General features: G+C 36.8%; 1 protein-coding gene across 1 annotated transcript; it reads left to right on the top strand.

Moving 5' to 3' along the window:
• Positions 1-606: 606 nt before the first annotated feature.
• LOC110019474 (pentatricopeptide repeat-containing protein At2g36730) lies at positions 607-2836 on the top strand. Its single transcript, XM_020717142.1, has one exon. It carries the CDS (start codon positions 811-813, stop codon positions 2410-2412), a length of 1602 nt encoding a protein of 533 aa, XP_020572801.1. The 5' UTR covers positions 607-810; the 3' UTR covers positions 2413-2836.
• The last annotated feature ends 906 nt before the right edge of the window (positions 2837-3742 follow it).

Here is a 3742-nt window from a genome sequence, read left to right as displayed (position 1 = left end):
ATGTTCGTCAGAACTTGAAATAAATGTGGGTTAAGGTCTAGTTGTTATTTAACTCTTAGAGCAGTTTTCTGCCGGTTGATGTAAATTTCAAAAATGCTGCCAACTTTGAAATTTTCTCTCTTAAAGTTAACTATAAAGCTAACTATAACGACAAATTTGAGCCGAGCTGTGTTAGAAAAAAAAAGGGTTCGTTTCAATTTGAATTTTGGTATTAAAGTATTGTTTTAAAATATTTTCCCCCGGCTTTCTTATTAAAAATTTGATATATCAATCCTCCTTTAAAGGGATTTATTATTTATTAATTTTGGTGTTTACTTCATTATTTTTTTATATTGGAACCAACGGTATTTAATTGTACATATATCCTTCTAATAAGTGGACGAGGAAGTCCTTTTCTTGGTAAAATATCACTGTTTATAATGCAATATATATATATATATATATATATATATATATATAGGTACAAACCCATGCGAACCTTGGTATATAATGATTCATTCAGGATTAGAATTAGGAATAAAATTAATGTATTCAACCAATTAAGCTATTAAACTACAAAACTAATTTGTTCAAGAAATCAGTAAACTTGAATTGTAGTAGTCCGAAAGGCAATCGCGTGGGTAATTAGCAGGAAATCGCCTGCTCTAGCGTAGCAGCCCTTCCTGTTGGCAAAAACATAGCAAGAGCGCTCTCACACAATCTGGATTCAAGTTTGGTGATGATTAGACGACCGTGATCTCAGGCAGGTGATTTTGTTTTCTGCAATGTTCGGCCCAACACTTCCAACCAGAATCTTACACAGAGCCTTCCATGACCAATCTCCGTACCGTTATGCCTATCACCCGCATAATCTCGCCAAAAACCCCTCGCCACAATTCAAATCCCAACTGTTCCCCCAAGCACCTCTGTCTTTCTCTCTTCAACTCCATCTCTACAATGCGCCAGCTCTTACAAATCCATTCCTACCTCCTCACTTCCGGTCTTCTCTTCACTGATAAATTTCTGGTCAGCGAAACCCTCCGTTTCTGCTCTCTTCACCCCTCCGGCGACCTCTCCCACGCCCGAGCACTCCTACTCCGCTGCCCGACCCCCATGTCCTCATCATGGAACCATGTTATTCGAGGACTTTGTTTTAATTCATTCTCAGCTGATGCAGTTGATGTTTTTCTCGAGATGCGCCGCCGGCAGGAGGCGACGCCTAATGAGCTAACTTATCCGTTTGTAATCAAGTCGTGTAGTGAGCTGCAAGACATTTGTGTTGGACGGCAAGTTCATGCCGATTCTATCAAAAATGCTGTGGAATCTGTTGTTTATGTCGGAAACACGTTGATGCATTTGTATGGGTTTTTTGGGGAGGTCCATGATGCACGAAGGATGTTTGATCTAATGTCTCAAAAAACCTTGATTTCGTGGAACACAATTTTAAATGTTTATGTTGGTAGTTTGATGATGGAAGAAGCGATGGAAATCTTTGGCAAGATAATAGATAGTAACTTGGTGCTGGATCATACAACCTACCTCATTCTTCTTTCTGCTGCTTCTTTGATGGGGAGCTTGGGGCTTGGAATGTGGGTTCATAGCCAGATCATTTATAGAGAGATTGAAGCTTGTATGAAGTTAGGCACGGCACTAGTGCACATGTATGCAAAATGTGGAGCTCTGGATTTTGCGTCCATGAAATTTGAAAGAATGGTAGTGAAAAATGTATGGACTTGGACTGCTATGATTCTCGGTTTTGCTCAACATGGTTGTGCCCATGAGGCACTCAAGCTATTTAAGAAGATGAAGAAATCTTCAATTGAGCCCAATTATGTGACATTTCTGGGAGTGCTCTGCGCTTGCAGCCATGCAGGATTGGTAGAAGACAGCCATCGATTCTTCCATGAGATGGCTCATGTTCACAACATCAAACCTGAGATGTCACATTATAGTGCCATGGTTGATGTGCTTGGACGGAAAGGTCTTCTTCTTCAAGCTTACAATTTTATCAAAAATATGCCTTTGGATCCTGATGCTGTGGTTTGGAGAACTCTGCTCAATGCTTGCCAGCTACACATTAATGGAGATGGCCATAGTGTTGGAGAGGCTGCAATGAAGGTTTTGCTTGAGCTTGAGCCGAACAGATGTGGGAACTATGTGATTGTTGCCAACATGTATTCGGAGCTCGGATCATGGGAGGAGGCTGCTAAGGTTCGAAGGATAATGAGAGAAGAAGGATTGAAGAAGATAGCTGGAGAGAGTTGCATTGAGATTAGTGGGTCAAATTATAGGTTTCTATCTGGGTATGATTTTTCTATTGAGAGTAAGGGAATTTATCAATTGATATATGGGATGAACTTGAACATGAAAAAAATTGAGCTTGCAGATTTTGATACTTTTATACAACTTCAAAATCTTTTGTTTGAAAATTGAAATCTCTTGTGCATACATGTGCTTGGAAACATAGTTGTTGCTTTCATATAATTCCGACACCTGGGGTACGTATGAAATTAATGAATTATTAATATGGAGTGTCAGGAATGAGGGTTTCTTGACGAGTCGAATGATTTTAGTTGGTTGAAAGATAGATGGAAAGCCAACATTGAGCAGTGAAGCTTGGAATTCCTGTTAAAACTCTTGCTAACGACTAGCAGTGATTATGGAAAATAGCTTAATTGCTACTTCGAAGGCTCCATTGCAGATGTATCCGGTAATCTTTTTCATCCTACTATAGATGCAATTAATCAAGGATTAACCTAATACAAGGACATATTAGCATTTTCATTGTGCTATTTATGTTTTAGATGAAAAATAACTAGTAGTATTCAATACAAAAGTAATTATTATTCTTATTTTTCCACCCATGCAAAAAAAAAATCTTGTAATCATCAATATTATTCTTATTATTATAGATCTCAGTAAAATTTTCCATTTGCTTTTCAGCGTATTATAACTATGTCTAATTAAAAAATATGGAAACTGTGATTAAACTTGTTGGGAACATAAAAAACCCTATCTTATGGGTGTATTTTTAGGTGCAATTTACTCATTTTAGAGTCAATGGAGTTGAAACTATACTTAATTTTTAATTCAAAAATTGTTTCAATGATTGAATGAGCTCCAAGCGATGCAAATTTGCTAGCAAAATGACTTGCTAATGGAGACAATTCCTATGAAAATCCATCCACATCAACCATGAAACTCCTAAAACAAAATCATCTTCAAAAATAAACTCCAAGAGCTCATTTATTGATGTGAAATCTGGATGGTATATACATGCTTTTAGAACCTTACTTAAGCATGATTAGAGCCTTCAAAGCTCATGGGATGGAAATGAAAAGACATTTTGAACTTGATCCTAGTTGCACCGCCGGCTCTAATCACTCGTTAAAAGGGTGGAAAACCTAATGCCTGAGGTATGGTAAACCGAGTAAATTAAATCTAAACAGAATATAATAACTTGAAATTAAATTTTATATGGACAAAGGGAGGGATTTCAAATCATCCATCAATTATGATTTTACTTTTCTGTCTGGCTACATTATCATTGTAAGCCCAACAGCTGAGGCTCCATTTTCAAATACTAGTTTACAGTCATCTATCATGTAGCTAACATATTTTATAAGGCTTCATTTCAGATTGTTCTTCAGCTGTTCTTAATGCTTGAAAATATATATTGATAGATGCTATATTATCTGTACATTTTTATTTGGCCTTAGAGTTTTGGGAAATACATTTCTGATTAAATATAGAATAATTTTAT

The sequence above is a fragment of the Phalaenopsis equestris genome, unplaced genomic scaffold (assembly GCF_001263595.1).
Source record: "Phalaenopsis equestris unplaced genomic scaffold, ASM126359v1 Scaffold000058, whole genome shotgun sequence".
Lineage (NCBI taxonomy): Eukaryota > Viridiplantae > Streptophyta > Magnoliopsida > Asparagales > Orchidaceae > Phalaenopsis > Phalaenopsis equestris.
This window is presented reverse-complemented; position numbering and strand designations above follow the sequence as displayed.